Source organism: Hordeum vulgare, chromosome 2H (assembly GCF_904849725.1).
Source record: "Hordeum vulgare subsp. vulgare chromosome 2H, MorexV3_pseudomolecules_assembly, whole genome shotgun sequence".
NCBI lineage: Eukaryota > Viridiplantae > Streptophyta > Magnoliopsida > Poales > Poaceae > Hordeum > Hordeum vulgare.
This window is the reverse complement of record NC_058519.1, coordinates 25798483-25821800: the sequence shown is the minus strand read 5'-3', so window position 1 is coordinate 25821800 and position 23318 is coordinate 25798483. Positions and strand designations below refer to the sequence as shown.

The window sequence follows — 23318 nt, the reverse complement described above, 5'->3', positions numbered from 1 at the left end:
CTTATAACGCGCTATTTTGTAAACTGGTACCCACGCCGAATAAGTTGATCCTATAATGGCTCGGCACATCTTTATGGAGGCCGGGTTTGGCAAGCTATTAGAAACTTCCCAGACGATATTTTCTTTTTATTTTCTGTTTCTTCTGGACTAGCTCGATATCCAGTTTTTTTTTCGTATTTCGTTTTCTAAATGCATGGACTTTTTCAAACTCATGAATCGTTTTTCAATATTTTTGAACCAATTTAAATGTCTAAAATTTGTTTCCACATATTCTGTTCGATCTTTATGGTGCTTTCAACTTTGTGAACTATTTCCAATTTTCATGATCCTTTAAAAATGTGTTAACTTTATAAATATTTGCAAACTTAAAAAAATATTCAGAACATTGAAGTTTTACCATATATATATTGTAAACAATAAATTGGGCTTCCGAAAAAATTAATATTGTATTTTTTAAAATTAATTATTCTTTTCAAAGTTACACGGATTATGCTAATTCAATCAGAATAGCGAATGTAAAAAAACGGGAGCAAGTGAGAGGGCTGAGATGGCAATTGGGCTGCGGCCCATGAACTAGCCTAGCGAGGCCCTGCGACCTTTTTCGGTGCCGGAAACACCAAATAGGAGGTCTTCATGACGAAAAGTGCAAATGGAGCCCGGTCACCAGGGTGGACTTTAAGAAACCATATTTCCACATCATAAAGAAAGTTAAAAAAAAATATACATACACAAATACATATATAACACGTTGAGGAAAAAGTTCATAACAATATACTTTCATACATGGCTATACATAAAAAACAAAAACACAAATGAAAATGGGCCCCTTTTTGTTCTTCTTGGGCCAGAATTTTGTTTTTTTGTGCAGCTTTAAAAAAACAATATTTTTGAATGAAATTTAACAGATCCACATCAAATATGTATAGGTTTTCACATATATTTTTTGGGGGTTTTTTAATCATAGAATTTTGAATCTTTTGAAATAAAGTCCTCCAATGCCCCCGTCCACCAAAACTTCGCACTCGTCTTCGTGGCCTCCTACTAGGGTTTCCTGAATGGCGCAACAACAACCATCGCCGCCACCACGGAGCTTTGTTCCCCTGGCCTACGGCTACCATCTTGACAATGCGAGGTGGGGGACCTCGCATCTTTAAGATTTTCATGTTCTTCGTCAATGTCTAGTGTTTTTTGTATTTTTGTGTGAATAAAAGTATTCTCGATCTTTTGGTGGTGCCATGAGGTTATAGAGTTTTATGTCATCAGAGATCCATTATTCGGATCTAATGAGTTTATGTTGGTGTGTCAAGCTTTTTCTGTTGGTTTGATTTTTTGTGAAGGTGGATTTTTTTTCTCAATACCATGGTGAAGATATGGTGATTCGACGACTCGCACTTCCACGGAGTCAACTCAACGTGCTTTAAAAAACATTGATGGTAATGTTGAGTAAAAGAAGGACAACATCGTTGCTCCAGTTTAATTACAGCCTCCTTATCAAAGTTTTTGGAGTATTTCTTCTAGCAGAGATTTCATAATGCGAAGAAGGTATTCTAAAAAAATTACTGTAATTCTTATTTTTAGGAGTTATTTTGCATTTTTGATATTACATTCAAATATGTGGATTTGTAATTGTTATGATAATTACAGGTGTTTCTAATATAAAAAAAGAGGTCTTCATGGCCTTGGTTTCTACGACTCCGTCGTTGCTTTAGAGATTAATGGTTCGATGCTTTACTTTTCGTGTAGTTAAGAATGTCCTGAAATGATTATATGGTACTTCTTCCGTCTTAAAATAACTATCTTAAATTTAGTGTAACTTCGTACAATAACTTCCTTCGTTTTTGGAGTATTTCTTCTAGCAAAGATTAGTAGTAGTACAAAGTTGAGACATTTATTTTAAGACAGAGGAAGTAGTATTGTTTTAAAAAATAAAAATGATTTATTTGAAAATGTACTCTTCTCTTTTTTTCAGGGTGAAAACACACTCGTCTACTTATAAGACTTTGGTGGCCGTTTCCATCGGCTATAAGGCTTATGCTAATGAAGGTTTCTTAGCGCGGATTCATAACCATTTTGCTGATGTGTCACACTAGTTAATGATGTGAGAGAGTAAGATTGTATCTTAACTAAGATACAATATTTACACGTCACCATAGGTAAAAATGGTTAATAGCCCAATCACATCTATGCATGAGCATGAAATCATTAAATTTAGAGACAACCTCTAAGAGCAAGTACAATAGGATGACGTCGGGGGGGGGGGGTTGTAAGACTTAAATTAATATATTTGTGATGACTTGGAAAAAAGAGAAGATGAGAGAGAGTAGAAGCGGTACAAACTAATAGTCGGCTATAACGCGTGCTCCTAGGCACTTTGTAAGAGAGGATGATGGTATCAATAAAGTAGTACTTATTCATATCTATCTATTATACTTACCGACTATAAGCTTGGCTATTAATGACGTGTCAACATCATATAGCCAGCAGTTGGTTGTACTATTAGGCTGACCATACTGAGAGTAACTAAGGTAGTATCATCTACTTAGGACTAGCAAACATGCTGATGTGACAGACAATTAAAGAAGAGAGAGAGTAGAGTAACATAGATAGATACCGTAACATGTTAAATGCTATACTGCTATGTGTCATGCATGTCAATAAATAAGGTCATCTATGATACTACTTTATGATACTATGCACTATGAAGGTAGTATCATACAGTAGTATCATATGCATGATACTCCTATATGATACTCACCACTATAACCAGCCTTAACCATGCTCTAAGAAACAATGCATTGGGCTAGTAGTCTCTTAAGCTATTAATCCTCCTATGATAACGTGTTAAGAAACGATGCATTGGGCTAGTAGTTCCTTAAGCTATTAATGCTCCTATGATAACGTGCTAAGAAACGGCATAGGAGTAATTATCGTGTGTCCACCGGTGTTTAACTCGTCAATCTCTACCTAATATAAAGCAAATAGTGCTTCTGATCGTACGTCAAATAATTGGTCCTAAAGTTGACAAAAATTACTGCTCAATGTCATTGCTAAGTGAAAAAACGATTTGGTTTTTCCTCAAAAATCCCCGCTATAGACTGCCGTTTATTAGGGGAGGACTCTCCAATATAGCAGTCAACCTCAAGTAGCCTACTGGCATCAGCACTGCCCCTCCCAAGTTTGATCCCCACTTAGCCCACATTTTTCTTGCCTTTTTGTTTATTTTTTTATTGGGCATAGTCAAATACTTTTGAAAATATTCATATCTTTCAGTTTTCTTCCCTTTTTGTTTAATTTTTTATCGAGCATATTCAAATACTTTTGAAAGTATCCATATCTTTCAGTTTTCTTCCCTTTTTGTTTAATTTTTTATCAAGCATATTCAAATACTTTTGAAAATATTCATATCTTTCAGTTTTCTTCCCTTTTTGTTTAATTTTTTATCGAGCATGTTCAAATACTTTTGAAAATATTCATATCTTTCAACTTTCTTCCCTTTTTGTTTAATTTTTTATCGAGCATATTCAAATACTTTTGAAAATATTCATATCTTTCAGTTTTTAACTTGAAACCAGACGTGTTATATAGGAAAATTCCTTAGAAAAATCTGTAGATTTCAAATTTGTTGCTATCTTGGATGGTAATCATTTTTAAAATTAGGTATGGGGTATTTTAGAAATGACTATCATATATGAACCTACACCATTTAAACTAAGTGCATATGATAGTTTGAGACCAAGCTAATGCTCTTATGCATAAGTTATCGTTAAGTACTAAAATGTACTTCCTCCGTAAACTAATATAAGAGCATTTAAAGATTTAAACGCTCTTATATTAATTTATAGAGGAAGTATTTCTTTATTTGTCATCCTAATGCAAAAATTATTGGGCATCACTAAGAAAGAACGAGAACAAAGGCGTAGTAAAGAGATAGCGGCAACTGGATAGATACTTTCGTTGTCCAATAAATTAAAAACACCTAGAGCAGCGGGGTAGACGATATTTTTGTTGTCTAATAGATTGAAAACACCTTGAGTACACTTCAAATATTATCCTATTTTTATGTTTTTACGCAACACCATTTATCACGTTGTTTATCGCGGAGCATCGCGAAAGATTTCAAGGCATTCTCTGATGTGGTCGAACGTGTGTATAGATGATGATTTTATTTTTTCGGTGCAACGCACGGCCGTGTGTATAGGTGATAATTTTATTTTTCCGGTGCAACGCACGGGCATATATTTGCTACAGTAGTTGTTGAGAATAAAAAATGCACATGGATTAGTTGCAGGGATTAGTCTGCATTTTGTAGAGAATTCAAAGCAGTGTACTATACTAGCACGTCTAATAAATGCTCGCGTATAAATATGCCTCTCCTCCATCGAGGCCCGCCATCACCTAAGTATGTACGGGTGCCATAGGCACTATACGCCTGCCTATACGCTGGACGGAGTAAATCGTACTGTATGCGCTACGTACACGTACGTACGTGCCACATACTTGTGCCGATGGAACACGCAGACCCGTCTCCTCGTCTGTCTGCCCTGCGCTGCACCTGCACCTGCACCTGCACCTGCTGCACGGCTGCATGCGCCACCAATTAATACAGCCGTTGTACATCCATATATATATCGCCAGCCAAACGACGCGTCTTCCCGACGATTGCACTCCGAATCCAGCAAAAATCTCCTCCCACAGCCAGCCTTTCCCTTTCTCGCTTCTTCTTCGCACCTGCATGTTTCCTTCCGCATCTGATCGCTTGGAAATTGGTCGTCGTCCTGCTCGCGGCGCGCTGTCTTTCCGTATCCATGCGGTGGGCAGCTGGTAGTACATTCCATTTCTACCACTGCGGCGCCACGACCCATCCAAATTTATAAGGCTCCTTCTCTCATTTTTTAATTTGTTTTTTGTGTCATGTGGTAAAAATTCTAACCTGTCTAGCACTCTCTTCGTTTCCAAATATAATTTCTTTTAGAGATTTCACTAGTGAATTACATTCGGATGTACATAAACATACTTAAAATATAAATTCATTTATTTTATTTTGTATGTAGTCTTTTACTTCCTTCGTCGCGGTTTAGAAGGCATGCATGTAAATTTTCTAGAACTTAGGTGATTACTCATTGGATGCGAGATGAGCTAAAAAATAGCATTCGCATCACGCATGCATATAGAAATAGTAGTCCTTCCGTTTCTTTTTAATCCACGTATAAGATATGGTCAAAGTCAAACAACATAAAGTTTGACCAATTTTTTTATTAAAAAATATAAATATCTACTATATTAAAATTATATAGTACGAAAATACATCTCGTGGTGCATCTGATAATATTGATTTCATGTTGTGAATGTTGACATTTTTTAATATAAAGTTAATCAAACTTTAGAAAGCTTGACTTTGACCAAACATTATATGCAAACTAAAAAGAAACGGAGGGAGTACAATAGAGTACTACTAATTAGCTGCTAGGAGTGCGTCCTAAACCTTATTTATTGTAAAAAATCACGTAAATTTAGCTGTGTCTTCTAAACTGTGACGGAGGTAGTAATAAAATCTTAAAAATAAAACTATACTCCGTTGACGCTGTTTGTTTCTGAACGGCGCTAGCACTGTTCAACTTGTCCTCTGCATCCATTGACCCACCTTCCAATGTGATACAGTGCTGGTGCTATGCTACGCCCGCTCAAACGTCACTCTACGTATCTGCACATCTTCGACTTCACGCTGGCTCATTCAAGATTTTTCTCAAAAAAAGAATTTGCTTCACGCTGGCGCCAGCAGACGTGAATAGCAACGGGAGTGCACGCGGTTTCAGGTAGTAAGTGCTTTCAATGTCTTTCCACGCTAACAAAACACAGTAATGTAATGAGATACGCTTATGGTTTGGAGCCGTACGTACACGTCTCATCCTCTGGTGTACTCCCTCGGTCTTTTCTGGTACTACCACCCCGCATACAAGATTTATTTGAAGTCAAAATCCGTAAAATTTAGTCATACTTATGTGAAAAAAAAATCAACATCAATAGTAATAAAGTTGTACAGTATGAAGATTAAATTGATGACATGTCTAATTATTGGATCCGTATTACGAACCTTCCTAATTTTTTTCTATAAAGTAGTTCAAATTTTACTATGTTTGACTCCAGATGAATCGTATATGCACAGTAACAAAAGGACCAGAAAGAATAAAAAGAACCATAAATACAAATCATCTCAAATATAATAAAATTTACATCAAGATCCACGGAGCATCGAGCAATCGTCATTGCTAGCAGGACGAGCAACTGACATGGCGTCGTCACCGTTCTCATATCAGAGCCTACGTGACCTTGCCGATGATAGCTGAGAAGTCCTCGCGTATGCCCCTGAAGATCATCATCATGGAGTCACAATAACACTTCAATTGATCCAAAAAATACAAAGCAAAATCCTTCTGCCGCGTATGCACGACAAAAAACCCTAACCTTACAATCCAAAATAGCTGGCAGGAATCTACGTCGAAGGTTCATTTAATCCTTCCTAGTGGATGAACTTGAAGAGGAACGGAGCCCGAAAGACTGACTATAAAAAGAAGTGACATCCATCTGAGTGTCGTCCCTACGAGAACTAGAAACCCAAACTTTTATACTAGCAGGAGCCGAGGGGCCAAGATTCCTCTCCACGCCTCTGGTCGTTGGAGCAGCTTACGAAGGGGAGGAAAACCCACAAGCTCATCGACAAAGTTCGAGGAGAGGAATAAAGATGAATATACTAGACTACATTTCCATGAGACGGGAAATAAAGAGTATTTAAACTCTCGTGAAAACATTGGAATATAATCATTACATTGGCTAAAAGCTACGAGGTAGTATTTCATAGGAATTTCATAAGCATGTTAAAGTTACGGCGAAAGTCACATGAAAAAAAAAGTAGTAAGAAAATGTGTATACCTCTTTTACTTTCATGAAATCTTATAGTATTAAAAATCGCATGATAATGATTGGTATAAAGGCGTTTTGGTTATATGTATTCTCTCATATATTTGGAAAATATGGAAAATTTTGTCATCCTATTGTACTTTGTATGTGCTTGGGTACGTTCCTACTCATTTTCTTTTTTGAGTAAATTTTTCCTCCGGTTTTCTTTACCTGTTTTGGTGAAAACCTCTTCAACTATAACATATGTTATTGACTTTCAAAAGAGTATATTATTCTTTGGTAACCCAATAAATGCTTATTAGATACAATTGCATTAATATGAACAGGTAACACTAGTAGGGACATGGCCTATAGTCCCGTCCCGTAAGGGGTTTTAGTCCCGGTTCACCAACCGGGACCAAAGAGGCGGGACTAAAGGCCTAACCTTTAGTCCCGGCCCTGTTCCAAGCCGGAACCAAATGTGCTCTACGTGGGCGCTTCGGAGCAAGGGGGAGGGAGTACCTTTAGTCCCGGTTCTACTTACGAACCGGGACTAAAGGATCCGTCTGTTTATTTTTGTTTGTTTGACCCAAAAAGGTAGATTTTTTAAAAAAATATTATTTTTGTATATTTTTTATGTTTTATTCCAATTTTCAAATCTTTGAATTATTTGATAATTTAATCTCTAATCACTCATCCTCACTGCTCTAGCGTGGATTACTCATTTGAAATCGTCTAACTTTCCGGCCGATCACCCATCCTTTCACTGCTTCACCCCGAGCACGCCTAACTTTCTAGTTCTATCGCCCCTAGTTGCCACGTGTGCACTTGTTGTTTTCCTGACAATAGTAAGCTATCAATCCTAAACAACTTGGGTCTTGATGTCATGTCACATGATTTAATTTTTTGAATTACAAACAATTATTAAAATAAACTTAATAAGTAACAATAATAGTGAATTTCAATGAAAACAACCTAATATTTTTAAATAAAATTATTTTTCTTTTTTTTTTTGAAAAAACTTCTTTTTGAAATAACTTTTTTTCCATTTGGAATTTTGAGCATGTGAGAAAACTTCACCGGGCAAGCCCGGGTGAAATCGAGTACCAATTTTTTCTAGTTTTTTTTTTATATATTAATTTTTTTGGACGTCGTATGCAAAGTTAGGGCCGTTTATTTTTTCCTTCTTTTTTCAAAAACGGTCAAAATTTATATCTCAAAATTTCTATACCGACTAGACACTAAAACCTAACAACATCTCAAAGGATTTTATTTTTTGAAGATTTTATCATTTTTGTTTATTTTTTGAAGATTTTATCATTTCTGTTTATTTTCTACAAAACTCAAAGTATCAAGGTTTCACACGAAAACCCATCTGCTACAAAGACATTTTTTTAAAATTAATTGAACTATAGATTTTTTTGTGCATAAAATATGCACCATACTACAACATGTTAAAATCTACAGAAAGAACTAACTAAAAATAATAAAAAATAACAATTAAATGACTAAAACAACTATATAAGCAAAACAATATTTATTTAATTAAAATCCTAATTTAAATTATTTTAAAAATATTCAAATAAATCTTACTGTGACAATAATCTAACACATGAGTGGGAGCAAAAAGAATTAAATTAAAAACTATTTGTAAACTCAAGTTATTCAAAAACTGGGTTTGAAGCAAATTTAAACCATTTGCAAATTTGAAAACTAATGGCACAAACGGAAACTAGACAAAATTTTGAATCTAATGCAAAAAGAATCAATCAAAAACATCAAATATCCTAAAAGATATAAGCAATTTAAAACAGAAACTACAAACAAGAATTTAAAAACAGAAAAAAAAATCTGAACACCTTTAGTCCCGGTTCGTGTCACGAACCGGGACTAAAGGTCTATCCTTTAGCCCCGGTTCAAGACACGAACCGGGACTAAAGCCTCCAAACCCTTTAGTCCCGGTTCGAGACACGAATCGGGACTAAAGGTCCCATTTGAACCGGGACTAATGCCCGACCGGCGCCTTTGTCGCTCGAACCGGGACTAATACTAACATTAGTCCCGGTTCGTAAAGGAACCGGGACTAATGTGTTTTTCGAGCTGGGACGAAAGCCCTTATTTCTACTAGCGTAAATAACATACAACCTACTAAAGAATTTTTGTTACCCCCATTGCAACGAACATATATCTATCTATGCCTATATAAAAAGATCAAAAGGTGTTGATCCAACAAATCTTGGCCATCAAATCATGCCAATCCAAAGACTTATATTGCCTCAATGACAAGCGTTCAACATGTCTGACATGCAATTAATATTACATCAAATATAAACGGCGTCACTATCCTCATAATTGATATTCTATCTAATATCAACGTGCAATTAGATTTATCCCAAATATCAACGTGCATGCACAACACGTATTTTACTATTCTAGTGCGGTTGTAGAAAGCCTTTAGTGATTTTAGGCAAGTATTTCTTTGGTTGTTGCATCTTTGTGTATGTTGTCCCACTTGAACCTCATTGCATCTTCAACGAAGTTTGTAGGTCACACAATCACAAGGAGAGATGCTCGCGTCACAACCCGACGTGTGCTTCAAGAAAACCTCTAGCAAAATTGCTATATACTCTTCCTGTGAGGTGGGGGGGGGGGGGAGGTAAAAAAGCAATATAGCATATTCGCCATAGCGGCCTCTGCCGCTATATTTTTTAGCACACTTCATATTATCCTCCAACCTCCATATTGCATTCTCATAGGCAATTTTCAGAGCTCACTCCCTCCAAAACTCGTGTCGCCAATGAAAGTTCAAGTTGTCTTTGAACCACACTAGCCGGTTGAGGCCATGGCCATTGAAATTGAGTTGCTCCTCCTAAAGCCCATTTCTGCCCAACGCCTTGATCACCGCGATTGCCCATGCCACTTATCCTACCGCGCAACACCGCTGCTACCCTAGGAGGAGGACCATAGCAAGGTGGCATCGATCTATTAGGAGGAGGAATGAAGCGAGGTGGCACCGACTTAAAAGGAGGATGACCAAAGCAAGGAGACACCGACTTGGAAGGGGGGGAGCTATGAACCTCCGCTGATGATAGGGCAACAACATGACCATCTCCTCGCGACGAGGCGGGAAGGAAGCGAGGAAGCTCCGACAAAAAGAGGGTGTCGCCACACTCTTGAGCTCCTCCTCTCATCAATGCCCGATGACTCTATCCGCTCAATGGTAGCCACTATGTGGCCCGTTGTTGAAATCGACATCACGTTGTCGAAATCTACGCCTCGCCTACCTCCACGCCAGAGGTAGAAGAAAGGGAAACAACCCCTCAATGACAAGTGGGTCTCGCGTTGTAGATGATTTATGTAAAACATCTATATACTCTCATATTGCTCATGCCCGGATTAGCCTTCATTGTTTTTACCAGTCGTCTATGTAGTAGTTTTGGGGTGGTATGTCTTGTATAAGAGCAACCCTCACATGTAATCTAGGATATGCGGTCACGTGACAGCTATCTCAATGGCTCGGCACCGTTCAACTCCGAGTTTGAGGTTGTTTGAGCTCCTCCTGCGCAAACCCATACATACCAGCACAAGCACAATCCCTCATCCTCTCTCACCCTTGACAAACACGTTCGGACGTGTCCGCGCCGTCCGTGCGATGCTGCCCTAAGCTCAGCAGCACCACGAGCCTTCTTTCCTCTAGTCCACAGTCCACGTAGCACCGTATTACCGAACAAGTTACTGTTTACCCGGCACGAAACGCGGTGCGGCCACTAGCTACCTAGTGTGCGGCTGTGACTTTTGCTTTCCGTTTGACACTTGCGCCCTCCCCTCCCCTTCCTGCGTGCGTTCTAGAAGCGAGCAAGGGTTGCCCCCCAATTAACTCAAAAATCATTTCTTCCCCGTTTTCGCTCCCCCTTCCGTCTTCCCCCACGCGCACGCGGAGCACACTCAAACCTCCGCCCCACCACACCGAAGAAGGGACGGAGGTCTCGGGAGGCGCCATGGACTGCTGCTTCCCCTGCCCGGGCGCCAGGAGGAAGCGCAAGCCGCCGGCGCCGGCCGAGAAGCCCCAGATCCCTCCCGCACCAGGTGATCCGCCCGCGCCGCCGCCTCCTTTCTTTCTTGCCCCGTCCTCCCTCCCCTGCCGTCGCGGGTCCGCTCCTCCTCGCCGGATTCACGGACTGGCTCGCCGGCTCCTGCCCGTCGCTTCGGGATTCCGCGGAGCAGCTTGTGGCTCCCGCCGCCGTTCCTGGCTCACGAGCTGTCCCGCCGGTCTCCTTCGCCCCTCCCCTGTTTTCCAAAGAAAAAAGTTGGCCCCTCCGAAAATTCGTTGTAAGCCCGGTCCAGAAATCATGGCGCTCCGCCGAATCCCCCTCTCCAAAGCATGGCAGCTCGGCCCCGGGATTCCGGCGGGGGGTGGGGTGACGCGCGCCCTCCCTTTTTCCTGTCAACCGGACGACGCGTGCACCCCTTTCCCTAAATTCCCCGTCTTCTTTACTCGCCTCACGATTCTGACCGACGCACGCGTTCCGTTTTCTTTCAGACAAGGCCAAGCCGGGGTGCTCCTCCTCGTCGGCGGCGGCGCGGCAGGACTCGCTGTTGGAGGCCAAGAAGGAGTTCGTGCTCAGCAACGGATCCGAGCACCGCCACATTGCGGCGCAGACCTTCACCTTCCGGGAGCTCGCGGCGGCGACCAACGGCTTCAGGGCCGACTGCCTTCTCGGGGAGGGCGGCTTCGGCCGGGTCTACAAGGGGTACCTCGAGAGTATCAACCAGGTGAGGAGCTTCTTGCTAATTGTTCTGCATCCCCAGTTCATCACCACTACTTTGTTGTTTATTAAGAAGCTTCCACTTGGAGGATTGTGTGGAGCACTTTGCAAATTGTCTCCTAGTGAACGTGTCACATTGCCTGAACCCGAGACCGGGTTCAGGCTGCTATCCAAGTAATAGAAAATGGGGGTTATCCAGGTTCCAAGGATTGTTGTTGCTAACCCTCGGTCGATTTACATTCACAGCTGTTGAGCAATGTCATTAACATGTGGTAAATTTTGTAATTATGCGCAAGAATTTGTCAAACTATTTCATGAAGCTAATTGACACGGCGAATATTTTGTTACCATCACAGGTTGTCGCCATAAAGCAGCTCGATCGAAATGGACTGCAGGGCAACAGGGAGTTCCTTGTTGAGGTCCTCATGCTGAGCTTGCTGCACCACCCACACCTAGTCAACCTTATTGGCTATTGCGCCGATGGCGACCAGAGGCTTTTGGTTTACGAGTATATGCCGCTAGGTTCTTTGGAAGACCACCTCCATGGTATGCTGCCGAAAAAAGAATGTGTTTCTGCTTTGGTACAGCTTCTGTTGGATAATTATTGAAGTTTGTATACTCACAACTGGATCCTATTTTATTCAGATCCTTCCCCAGATAAACCTCGCCTTGACTGGAATACACGGATGAAGATAGCTGCCGGTGCAGCTAAAGGGCTGGAGCATTTGCACGACAAGACAAATCCTCCTGTCATATACCGAGACTTGAAATGTTCAAACATCTTGCTCGGAGAGGGATACCACCCAAAGCTGTCTGACTTTGGATTGGCAAAGCTTGGTCCAGTTGGCGATAAGACACATGTTTCCACCAGAGTGATGGGTACATACGGGTATTGTGCCCCTGAGTATGCTATGACCGGTCAGCTGACTCTGAAGTCAGATGTTTACAGCTATGGTGTTGTTCTATTGGAGATCATCACAGGACGAAGGGCTATCGACAACACCCGAGCCACGGGGGAGCAAAATCTTGTTGCGTGGGTAAGCTGCTGATTTTGTTTTTTATTACTTTCTTTTCTTTTCTTCTTGTTATTCTTTTTCATTGCGTTATAGACTACTTGAGTTTGAAAATAGGGAACACCACAATGTGAAACCTGCTACCTCTTGTGGGTATTAATTGTTAATTTATTCTAAAAAAAATCCACCAGATATCAGCCTCTTAGCTCGGAAGTTGCGTAAGCTGAGTGTTAGCGCATCAATCTTACACATCACCTAAGGGGAACCATAGGAGGTTGATTTTCAGTTCATCTCTGTATCTCTTTCCACTTATGGAATTTGCACTAGTTTTGCTTGAAGGACATATTGTCCTTTCTTTCAGCTCAAAAAATATCGTCCTTACAATTTCTGAGGCAACGCATTTCAGTTGTAGGGTTACTAAAAAGCTACTAGAATGAAATAGTTCCATGCTACATACTTTTGGCATTATTGGATTGGCCTAGGTTTGCCTTCCCAAAAAGACATTATTGTAGTCTGTTGAATAGGGTCGAAAGAAGAGGGTCATGGCATGCCAAAGCCTTTGCTAAAGATGTCGTATAGTATTTTGCAATCCTTGTTGATGTAACGTTTGTTGGTGCACAATTTCAGGCCCGTCCCTTGTTCAAAGACAGGAGGAAGTTCCCCCAGATGGCAGACCCGGCGCTGGAGGGCCGGTACCCGGCAAGGGGACTGTACCAGGCCCTTGCCGTCGCCGCAATGTGCGTGCAAGAACAACCGACCCTGAGACCGTTGATCGGCGACGTCGTCACGGCCCTGAGCTACCTTGCCTCCCAGCCATACGATCCGGAGGTGCACGGTGTCCACCGCCCGTCGCGCCTGACGGCTTCCGGCACACCGCCCCGATCCCGGAACCACGGAGCGGATCGTCAAAGAGGAGGAAGCGAGTGAGGTTGCGGTTGTGGCCACGGGAGAAGCCTGAATTTTGTCGCTGCACGAGTCCAAAAATGGAGCTGAAGAGGAATTTTGTGGATAGCAAGGCGGCTTTTCGTTTACATGTTGGGGTGGATTGTGAATCGATGATGTATGTTGATCAGTTGATCTATCTGTTGGAGATGGTGCTAGAGATGATGCATGCATGTGCTCTCCGGTCAAAGTATGTATCTAGGTAGATGATGAGGCAGTCGGTGTAACCAAACCACCCATGACTTTTAACAGTTCGATCGGTCTATGAATTATCATTTCTCCTTGTATTTGGCAGAATTGATGGTCCTTTATCCTGGGTTTGAGAGTTATAGTTCATGTCGACTAACAAAGGGACTGCCGAGCGGTCAATTTACCTGAAAACGATTTTGTACCTTCTTCTTCTTCCTATGACAACCGCCGATCCAATCCAGGGCCGAACCGCGGCCAATTATCTGTATATAAGGTTTTTCTGAAGTCAAATATCATAAAGTTTGATCATATTTATATAAAATTATATCAACATCTACAATACTACAGTTACATGATATAAAAATTATATCCATAACACATCGAGTGGTATTGATTTTGCATTTTGAATGTAGGTTTTTTTTTATAAAGTTAGTCAAATTTTATGAAAATTTAATTTCGAACAAATCGTATATGCAGATTAAAAGGGACCGGAGGGAATATTTCTCATTCCCAGCCGAGGCATTGCCCGTGCCCCCATGCCTCGCTACCGGTTGCCCCGGCCATACATATACAGTTGGAAACCTCTTTCGAATAAAAATTACGAACACCACTCTGTATTTTTCAAGGAAGTGTCTATTTGACATTTGACTGAAAATAAATTGGACATCAATCAAGTTTTGTAACCAATAATAGAACAACTTAAGTGAAAGCAGTGGAACTTACAAAATTACAGTGTATTTACTTATGAAGTTACACTGTAAACATCCACAAGTTACAGTCATAGATCCCACAAATTACACTCCAAATCCCCTAGAATTACACTTGTAAAAACTGATGAACTTACACTGTAAAAACTGATGAATTTACACTGTAAATACCAAAAAAGTACAATGTAAATCACCAAAAAGTATAGTGTAAATACTAAACAAGTATAATTACTGGAGTCCAAAAATACATACTACATACACAGTGCCTAAAAACTAGAGTTCTCAACGCGAATCGTAGCGTCAGATCGGACAAACAGAAAATTGAATGACGGCGAATTGAAAATCACTCGACTATACCGTTTTTCAATCATACCCATGATCAGAATTAGACCCAAAATTGGGGAGAATGTTACATCATCTTTTAGGAAGAAAGCAGTGGTTGATGTGATTTGACTTATTGGTAGTAAGACACAAAGCATTTCACATACCAGGTGTACTAGGCGACAGCAGAAAAAGCACGTAACCTCTCGCATAAATGCATAATAATGTAGTATGAAGGATGGTGATGCGATGGTCAATGCAATGCAATCGGGGCATGATTGTGTGGTCGGCTTGGCACATGCATGCATCCATAAACGACTTACAAAATGTGTGTGAACGGCAGCACTCACCTGTTACCGGCCGAAAGTGAAAAGCAGCCGCCTACATGTATCTGTATGCATGCTCAGAGCAGTCGGTGGTCACCAGGTGCACTCACCCCTCACTAGATTGTGTCACCAAAACGAACGTGTCCGGCCAAAAACCAAAGGCTGGCCGCAGCAGTTCATGGGTGAGAAAAGACAAGCAACACGTGTTTTCAGTCAAAATCTCCTAGTAGGTAGGTAAACGACGAAGTTGAAAGGGTAAAACGTCGTGAATGTTAGATGGGCAGAACGACAGTGATATTTTCAACCCAGCAAAGTTTAACTTTTGATGCTCACAATGTATATTGAATATATTTTAGGATGATTTACGACAGTGTGCATTAATAGGGGTAAATATATAGATATATATAAGCACTTGCATTTGTAGTGTGTTAAAAAAAATAGAACGTTAAACCACAAACCTTCATACTACGGTTGCATCTGCATGTGCCACGAGCCCACGAGGGAGATAATTCAGGATGTGCTGAACGAATCTCCTAGCCTTCTTTTGTGATAATCTCATTTACTCATTCTGGTCTGCTTTTTGTTAATTTTACCATTACCTGACTCACTTTGTCTATTTGTATGGTTACAGAGACTAAAAGACAAAAAAAAACTGAAACAAATGTTTTTGTACAAAATCAAAGAACTATGCGACATAACAAAGTCTCAGTTAGTTGGCTAAGACTTAGCAAAACTGAATTATAAAGAGGTAATATGAATGGCAATCACAAAACTTACATCAAATGTTCAGTTTGATGCTAAAAATTACTCCCTTCATTCCTAAATATAAGTCTTTAAAGAGGTTTCATTAATGCGCTACATACGGATGTATATAGACATACTTTAGAGTGTAGATTTACTCATTTTGCTTCGTATGTAGACTCCTGGTAAATATCTTAAAAGACTTATATTTAGGAACAGAGGGAGTATAAAATACGTCATTGTAGTTACATAACTTGCATGTGCGTGCAGATACAGTCACTTCTTTCGTATCCAGCTGAGAGTGGCGAGGCATTGGATGAGCCACACAACATCTTCTTCTCTTTTTGCATGAAACACCATTTACTTTTATTTAATTGCGCACCTATCATAAAATTAAGAAAACCATAGAGCTAAGATTCGAACCCGCGACCTCCTGTGATTAATAGCGCATAAAGATGTTTATATTTATATGATATATAGAAAAAACGTTAAAGTAAAAAAATCAAAAAGGAAAAGGGATGTGCAGAAAAGGGAAAGCCCGTTTTGAACCTACGATCTCCTCACATGAATTAAAAAGATATACACAATTTATCTTATGTACGTTTTTTCTCTATGTAAACAGAACATATATTCTAGATAACTTTTTTGGACAAAGCATCTGAATTTCTGTTTGAATTCAAATAATTTGAAAGTTGAAATCTGAATAAAAGGAAATATAGTGCAAAATGAATGTACATAAATTATTTTGGACAAATCAACAAAAAAAGTTTGAATTCGAATAATTTGAAATTTTGAATTCTGATAAAAGAAAATATAGATCAGACTGCATGCATGTAAATTGTTCGGACAAATCAACTAATTGTTTCAAAATTGAATAGTTTTAATTTTAAAATCTAGATGAAAGAAGATATAGTGCAGATTGGATGTACATAAATTTCTTTCTGACAAATCAGCAGAAATTTTGTTTGAATATGAATAATTTTAAATTTGTAAAGCTAGGTAAAATAAAATATAATTCAGCTAATTTGTGCAAAAGGAATTTAATTTTTTAATAATTTGAAATTGGAAGAAATAGACCACTCAGTCACAATGATCTCACTCTCCCTGTGATAATATGCACATGTCATGAAGATTTTTCTATATCTCTAGTAGTTTTTTGAAAAGAACAAGATAAATAACAACATACACACCCTGCAAAAAAATAACAACATACACACGAACATTTCTATTCCGCGCATGAACATATTTTTGAAATACGTGAACATTTTTAGAATGCAACTTTATGTTTTTCTATTTAAACAATTATTTTTTATAATGTTTAACAACTTTTACAATTTTCACGTACTTTTTCTTTGTAAAGCATGATTTTTTTAGTGTGACAAATAACAGAATATAAGTTGATTTCTTACATCAATTTATTCCTGCAGAGCATAACATGACACATTTTTCGTTTTCGTTTATTTCTTTGTGGGGCTGAGTGAACACTGTATTAAAGAAATAGTTTTTGTTTTCTTGTATTTTATTCCTGGTCGAGTGGATTGTTTAGTTAGTTTACGGAGTGGAGGATGTCGGATCGAATCACCTTGGCACTATTTTTTTATTCCTATTTCCAGCAAAGCTAGTGAGATCAAAACGTCACCTAGAAGTATTGAGGATGAAGTAAAAGTTTATAAGTTTATTGCAGGGGTGATCATTGACTCATAGGAGAACTCTGCGATTTGATACCTTGGTTTCACACTGAGGAAAATTTGCTCCTTGCTACAAATCCTTGCGCTTGGCGGCCCAACAAGATTTTCATTAGAACTTCAGTACAAGGAACATCCGTAACAAGAGCTTTTATGGCGCCGTTGTCAGGGAGATTCTTCACATGTTCATAGGTCCTACATTTAACTCTTTTGCGTTCCTATTCTTTACTTTGCTTAAGTTAATTTTTCTCTCACTATATGTCCCTCTAAACTAACCTCTCCTTCCACCTAACACCACTAAAGTCACACCTTATATACTTGATCTTGTCCTACTAAGCCTAAACCGCTTGGACTCTAAGTCCGTCTCCACAACTCTAATTTCCAAGTGACAGTGGCGGTGCTAGAAGTTCAAGTATGTGATGTCAATTTTAACTTATGATGTCAACTACATGTGTATTTATAGTCTTTCTACTATCTTCTGCATAATTTTTACTTGTAGTTAAGAGTTTCACGAAAATGTTGTGTGGTGAAGTGGCCACACAGCTTGAACGTGGCTTCCCCACTGCCAAGTGACGCCCAACCTAGTCTCTATTGTATATATTAATTGGTTATATTCAATTGTGATACACCACATTTCTTGAACTACTTTCCCACTGAAATGAAATCCCATTGCATGCGACATATATTAGGCTCTTAGCATCACACAACCTTTTACTTCCATATGCAAGTGATAGAATTGCCGCAGTATGCATCTTGTTCAGATGGTTTATGACACTTTCTTTAAATGTGTTGTTTCCCTATGTTTCTTCTAGGTTTTACAACGAAGATTGATCATTGAGATATCCCCCCCCCCCTTTCTTCTAGGGAAACGATTAAGATTGGTTATGAAAGTGTACTTAATTTTAGTTGCATCATGTAAATTGTCTTTAACTAGTGTGATGAGAAATTGGATGACTACAGCTAAGTGTAACCAGTAAGATTCATTTGTAGTGTGGAAGCTGAATTTTTCTTGTCAGTGTAGTATTCTGTTATCACACTCTTTCTAGTGGGAGTTATCATCCTTTGTTGATTGCTGGTGGATATCAGGTGGAGCCTATACTTTTTGATAAATCAGACTGAATTCTGTATAATATGCACGTGCTGATTGTTCAATGACCAGCACTCGAATTAGGTTTGGATGAAGTATCTAATTGAGATGCTCACACGAAATTTGCTGCGAGCTTGTACACTGCCTGATGTGGGATTACGCATTCTGATGCGATGTGATGCGTTTGGAACAGATTATAAAGTAAATCCAAGTGTTGCTTGGGAGATGTCTCCTGTCTTAAAGTAAATCAGTCTACATTGTCAAAATTCTTGAAAAAGAGCACACACAGACATACTTTCTTGTGAAGTTAGGTGCAAAACTTGCATTCTTGTGCCATGTGGAGAAAGAACAGATTCAGTGCATAAAAAGTTGTTATTCTAGAAAAGAACAAATTCAGTGCATATAGTGTTCCTACTGTAGGCACTCATTCTTGTCTTCTTTGCGAAGAAGAGAAACTGACAAATGTTAGCATGGAAATTGGAAGGTGCATAGCACACCCCTCAACTATGTCCTGAGTCAAATAAATAGCATAAAACTACTACTTTACATGTTACGGTTCCAAAGAACTATCGCTTCTTAAAACATGACTGATACCTATCACTTCAATGGTTTTTCGTAAACAGTCAACTCCGCTGGATTGAACTCTTCTCCTCCAGGCCGAGAACAACCCAAATCAGTCATCTGACAGATGGGGCCAACATGTCAGTACAAAAAGATACACTTCTCTTCCCAAATCCGCTGTCTCTCTCCCGTAGCTGACCACACCAGTCTGTTTGTTCAAGTCTCAAAATTCCAAAATGACGCTGGAAACAGTGTTGCAGATTGCTTGCTTCATTAAAACTCACATTCGAAAACGGCCTATTGGCGAGTGGAAGTAGTACATGATTGAAGAAATTGGCCCCAATGCAAAGGAAAGTAAAGGGGATGGTACACCAACTGTGACCGCCCCCTCTACGCAGCCCTTGAGGGAAGGAGTCGCCTGCAATTGCCTCTTCTAGTTCCTCTTCTGGTCCCCCCCTTCAGAGGAAACCGGCATTACCGAAGTTCAGGATGCAATCTGACTTTTGTACACACCAAAGTTCAGGATGCAATCTGACTTTTGTACACACCAATGGGCAAATGGACGATTGATACGGCTCCATGACAATCCATGGCTCATTGCTGTAGTTTTGCTTTGCAAATATTGATTCTAGCTAGATCAGTTCACATATGCTATGGTGCCAGCATAAGTTGCAACACAGAGGATGAAGAAAAGGTGCTATTCTGATTCCCATTGGAGCGTCATCTTCTCATCTAACATAACATTCCCAGATCCAAGACGGAGTCTGGTATTTACATGCACATGCTCAGCTGCATATATCCACTACACTCAAAGAGAAACTTCCTGACTGGTTGGAACTGATCTACTCAATCTCCAGAAGATGCAGAGCTACTACCTTCCTTGCTACTGCCCGTTGCGCCACTGCTGCATTGTTCATCTTCCATCCTCGGGAGACCCAGGCTTACAGGCCACGACGCCGACTGTGCTGGGTACCTTGCCAGCGGTCGCGCGATATGGTTGGCAGCCTCCTGATCTTCTGATGGTTCAGGGCATTCGATATCAGATGCCGCATCTGGGAAGAGCTTAAGTTCCCGTGGTGGTGGAGGCTCCATGACTGTTGGCTGTTGCAGTGGCTGCTGCAAGGGGAACACTGCGCTTGGGATGGTCGGTGGCTGCTGTGACGGGAAAACTGTGCTTGCAGGATGAGAAACAGCGTGAGGCGACCCGGCAGTAGCATGGCCCCAACCTGGGTTGCCTGCTGGCCGCATTGTCAGCTCATTTTGTAGCTCCAGAATTTCGTTGCGGAGCACACCGTTCTCATCCTGCAGCTCATTCCTCTCCATCGTAACCTGTTTTGTGGCAGAATGAAGATGGGATAATAAACAACCGCTCGAGTGTGTAGGTATCATCATGTGATAAAATGCGTTGCAGCAATATAAACGATATTCTTGAATGATGATTTTAGCATGAGCCTTGCCTAGTTATCCTATGCATAAACGGAATAATTTGCAGTCCATAGGGGCATCATATACCAATTCTAAACAATCAAGCTGGGGAAAGAAGGAAAGAAAAACAGTGTTACGAATGCAAGGAACCAAACACGATTCTAGAAACAACTTACATAATGAGATTCATTCTGCAGGGTGCTATTCTCCTGCCTGAGAGATTCTAACTGCGAAAGCAGATCTCGAAGGATTCGAGTGGTGTCAGTCAATATACAGGCTTTCCCATTGGTCTGCCTGTCTGCTTCTGCAAAATGATGTTGCACTAGATGATCAGAATAAAATACTTGATACTAGCAAACTTGATTGGTATCAAAAATCTAAGAACAGTAAGATGCTACCGACAAGCAGGCAATACACATTCACCCTTGCCTCAGGCTGATTTAAGCCGTAAGGTAATGTCGGAGCTGAAGCTTGGCAGATTGTAATAAGTTTATCCACGTTTTCATCAGCACAAACATTTATCGGGGTCTACTCCCTGATGTAATCTAGACACGTTAACAAGTAATTTGGGACGGAGGTAATACTAAGAAAATCCATGGCACATACTGAACCCCACCATTCACCCCGAAAGCATGATTTGGGCATGGATGATGATAACAACATGATGCAGATTCACACATACCCGCGCACGCTCAACCGTAACATTCCAAATAACCGCACGGAAAAGAAAACCGCCCCCAAGATTCAGAAACAGGGTCACTGGAGCAATGCTGTGACAAAATTCAGACAGGTGCACACCTACTTAACCCACCTAGCATCTCGCCGAGCTCACTGAAGAGGTCGTTGAGCAGGTCGCGCTTATGCTTCTCCCTCTCGGCCTTGTGGACCATCCTCGGGGCCTTCTTCTTGTACTTGCCGTCGGTGCCGGGCCTGCGGATCGGAAGCTACGACGTCAGCAGCAGCAGTGGGGCACGAGCACGGGCCCTCGCGCGCGTCCATTTACTCCCGGCGCGCGCTCCGTTCAGATAACGATGGAGATGAACAGTGGAATAACACATTGACCGAAAGCCGGCCGCAAACGAAACGAGATCTGGAGCCGCTCCAAGAGCAAGAGGACTTACCCACGGTGGACGAGCTTCTCGGCGGCGCCGGCGCTGGTGGCTGGGGCGGCGTCTCCCCTCGCGGCGGGCAGCATGGCGACCATACCCTGCTCGCCAGGCGTCTGGAGGACTACGTAGTAGAAACCAAGAACACCGCTGCCGTCAGCCGCGGACCGACAGAAACCAAGAAGACGGCGGCCGGAAGCAGACGACGCGACGCGCGTACCTAGAACGGAAACGGGTCGGAGGAAAACGGGTCGCTTGCTGCCGTCCAGGGCCGTGCTTGTTGCTTCGCGCGAGGGCGGAGAGTGGAGAAGAAGGAGGAGGAGGAGGAAACGGGGTGGAGGGGGCGCGTGGCGTGCCCGTTCCGTTGCGCGGGCGGTGGCGATGGTGGTGTAGGGGAGCCCACGCGTCCGTGGCGAGAGAGGCGAGGAGGGCGCGTGGGCGGCACCGTGGCGTGCCCCGGCCTGGCGCGTGCCGCTGCGTGCGCTTCCGCCGTTTCTTTCCCGGCTGCGGCCGCACGGGAGGGGGGAAGCGCGTGGCGGGCACGCGCTCTCCACAGGCTCGGGGTCGGCTCGTGCCACCGTCCGGTCTGCCGCGTGCCACCTGCTGCCCTGCAACCATGTTTGTTTTCAATCCTATTGGTTTTGAATCCTACTCCCGTTCCTAAATATAAGTCTTTTTAGAGGTTTCACTATAGGACTACATACGGATGTATTTAGACATACTTTAAAATATATATTCACTCATTTTGCTTTGTATGTAGTCTCTTAGTGAAATTTCTTAAAAGACTTATATTTAGGAACGGAGGGAGTATTTGTTATCTTTATCTTTATCTTTACCTAATAATAATAATAATAATAATATAGAGACTATCGCTTCTGTCGAAATTTCTGCCACGGCCGTTTTATACAAAAACCCTTCTGTTTTTAGAAAATCAACCCGCGGTCATTTTTTTAAAGAAATAACGTTTCACTTTATAGAAACATCCCTTTTTGCTCTCAGCGCCTTATCCACACACGCTCGCTCCGGTGGCCAGAGCTGGGTTGCGCGAAGAGCAGAGAAGTTGGCGGCGGAGGAGATCCTCTCGGCGGCGGTCGGGCATGGGGCCGCAATTAGGCAGGGCAGCGCTGGGGAGGTCGTTCCGCCGGCCACACACGCTCGCTCCGGTGGCCAGAGGTGGGTTGCGCGAAGAGCAGATAAGTTGTGGCGGGGCGATGTGGATCCTATAGGGATGGCCTGGATCTAGACGGGGTTGAGGAGGGCGACGCTCCCAGGGGTTCACTGTTGGACTTGAGCTCGGTACAACATCCATGGCAACTTGAGGTCATGTGGCAACGAGAAGAGAGGAGGAGTTAAGGGAGAGAGAGAAGAAATAGGAAGGAGGGAGAAGAAGGAGAAGGGAGCATAGGGCAGGGGCGTCGCGACTTGCTGTTGTTGCTCGCCCGATGCAGGCGGCTCGGGCGCTCGTGCAGTTCCATGGGAGGAGCTCGTGGATGGCCGGATGAGTTAATTGCAAAAGAGTGCCACAATTCGGGCCGTATTCACAAGTTGGTGCCAT

At 41.5% G+C, this 23318-nt stretch overlaps 2 protein-coding genes across 2 annotated transcripts; one reads left to right on the top strand and one right to left on the bottom strand.

The window, feature by feature from the left end:
* The first annotated feature begins 10735 nt into the window (after positions 1-10735).
* Positions 10736-13902, top strand: LOC123424580 (probable serine/threonine-protein kinase PBL7). The gene is made up of 5 exons (XM_045108212.1): positions 10736-10980; positions 11435-11667; positions 12017-12206; positions 12306-12697; positions 13301-13902. Exons 1-5 carry the CDS (start codon positions 10893-10895, stop codon positions 13598-13600), a joined length of 1203 nt encoding a protein of 400 aa, XP_044964147.1. The 5' UTR covers positions 10736-10892; the 3' UTR covers positions 13601-13902.
* A 5927-nt stretch (positions 13903-19829) lies between these two features.
* Positions 19830-22248, bottom strand: LOC123424578 (protein IRON-RELATED TRANSCRIPTION FACTOR 3-like). Its single transcript, XM_045108211.1, has 5 exons — positions 21984-22248; positions 21779-21887; positions 21469-21587; positions 20834-20961; positions 19830-20561 (listed from the first exon to the last, which is right to left on the bottom strand). Exons 2-5 carry the CDS (start codon positions 21859-21861, stop codon positions 20079-20081), a joined length of 813 nt encoding a protein of 270 aa, XP_044964146.1. The 5' UTR covers positions 21862-21887; positions 21984-22248; the 3' UTR covers positions 19830-20078.
* Positions 22249-23318: the final 1070 nt, after the last annotated feature.